The sequence below is a fragment of the Arachis ipaensis genome, chromosome B01, assembly GCF_000816755.2.
Source record: "Arachis ipaensis cultivar K30076 chromosome B01, Araip1.1, whole genome shotgun sequence".
Lineage (NCBI taxonomy): Eukaryota > Viridiplantae > Streptophyta > Magnoliopsida > Fabales > Fabaceae > Arachis > Arachis ipaensis.
In genome coordinates, this window is record NC_029785.2 from 101,634,278 (window position 1) to 101,635,991 (window position 1,714).

The following is a 1,714-nucleotide window of genomic DNA, read 5'->3' on the forward strand; positions in this document are numbered from 1 at the left end:
TTACTTATAAAGCGTAGTCTTATTTAAAATTCTTAATATCTAATTATCAATTATCTATCTTTTTTTACCAAAGAGTACATTTTAAAGAATAACCTTTTCCTTATGTTTTGGGTGCTCTTTAAAAATGTTGCCTAATATCTAATATACAAATAAGACAATAAATCAGAAAGCGGAAGCACGGCAAGAAGAAGAGAGGAGAGGGGAAGGAAGGAAAGAAAGGACGACGCCGGCTAGGGCTTCGCTGTCGTCGTCGAGCGCCAGTGACAGAGAGCTCGAGGAAGAGAGAAAACGCGATGGAAGAGAGAAGAAGGGGGTGCTCCGTCGCCGCTGAAGCTCCACCGCCACTGCTAGGGGTTGCTGTGCCGCCGCGAAGGAGCTCGAAGGGAGTACTCTCTGTCACCAGGTAACCATTCTCTGTTCTGTATCCTCTCTTTCTCGCTCATTCTCTAAGTCGCTCCCACTTTTCAGTTCGAAGGTGTGTATGGTTTTGATAGTGATGATGAACTGCAATGGCTAATTGAGATAGAGAAGGTATATATTAATTTTCAATTGGTTCTGTGAATTTTTGGGAGTTTTGGGTTCTAATTTTAGGTTTTCTAATTTTCTAATTAGTTGTTGTTCTTATATTGTTCCATGTTTTTACTATCGTAATTTTGGCGTCAAGCAAAGGATAGATTAAATGGACTTTTCATCTTATTTCCCCAAATAATAAAGGGGTCTACTCTGCTCTCTAATTGATCTCATTGTAGTTGATTGGTGTCATTTCAGGCCACAAGCAGAACTAGATCGCTATTTGGAAGCTTCACAAATTAGGGAGAGAGCAGTTGACAGGATTAATAATGTTATTGGAACGTATGAATCAATTGTTTGTACCTTATATTTCTTCAGGGTTTTATTGTTAGATCATTTCTCTTGGTATATAGCTTCAATCTATTGTGCTTTATTGATTATAATCCTTTTTCTCTTTTAATTTGTGTAGTTCCCATTTCTTCCAGATACAACGATTTGAGGCTCAGAATATTTTCTAAACACCCAGATTTGTTCCCTGAAGAGGTGAGTATCATTCACTGGAAGAGATCAGACTTTTAAAGAAAGTACTGATGTTTCAGAGGAAGTGGTATTCTCTTTCTCCTTACCACTGAATCAAAATTCTTATTTCTTAATTAATTGGTGGATTCCTTATTGCGTGCAATGATGGTATTAGGGGTAGTGCTAATTTTACTACCTCCTTCTTCAAATGTCAATGCAGTTTGAGCATTTTGATGATTTCACTGTAGCTTCTTCATGGGAAAGGTTTGTTTATCTTTCGAGCCCTCTTCGTTCAAATTTGCATGAAATCTCAATTACAAGAACACTTTATAGCATTACTGTAAGAGAAATGGTTCTTTGTGTTGAAATGATGCTACTCTACTGTCATGATAACATTATTCTTTTATGTTACTTAATAAATTTATTTTGTAGGTTCATTTCTAAAATTGAGGCAATTTGTCGTCTCTGGATGGCTGATGGTCCTAATAATTTATTGGTATGCTTAGTTAATTTCATGTTTCAGGATTTGAATTTAAGAAATAACTTTCTTTTTAAATAAATTATGTTTGATTTGGATTATCTTGTGGTAAATACAGTTTGTTTAGTTGCTGCTAGTATGAATATTGAAATCTCGTGGTAAGATATTATCAGTTTAGTATACCAAGTGTGTTTTCCTATTCTTTAC

At 35.6% G+C, this 1,714-nt stretch overlaps 1 protein-coding gene across 2 annotated transcripts; it reads left to right on the forward strand.

Annotated features, from left to right (window-relative positions):
- Window positions 155–1,666, forward strand: LOC107632499. 2 transcript variants are annotated; one of them, XR_002362328.1, is made up of 6 exons: window positions 155–403; window positions 469–531; window positions 769–852; window positions 996–1,117; window positions 1,250–1,293; window positions 1,462–1,526. XR_002362328.1 is itself a non-coding variant. In XM_016336173.2 (6 exons), the coding sequence occupies exons 1-6, from the start codon at window positions 294–296 to the stop codon at window positions 1,632–1,634; spliced, it is 369 nt and encodes a 122-aa protein (XP_016191659.1). In that variant the 5' UTR covers window positions 155–293; the 3' UTR covers window positions 1,635–1,666. The 2 variants fall into 2 exon arrangements, 1 of the variants encoding a protein (XP_016191659.1); XM_016336173.2 differs by lacking the exon at window positions 469–531 and adding an exon at window positions 1,626–1,666 and having other exon boundaries at window positions 996–1,053; window positions 1,462–1,525.

Coding starts and splice junctions, on each gene's coding strand:
- LOC107632499 (XM_016336173.2), top strand. CDS start 294: ATGGAAGAGAGAAGAAGGGGGTGCTCCGTCGCCGCTGAAGCTCCACCG. Junction 404..768: donor GGAGTACTCTCTGTCACCAG/GTAACCATTCTC, acceptor GTGTCATTTCAG/GCCACAAGCAGAACTAGATC. Junction 1,054..1,249: donor CAGATTTGTTCCCTGAAGAG/GTGAGTATCATT, acceptor ATGTCAATGCAG/TTTGAGCATTTTGATGATTT.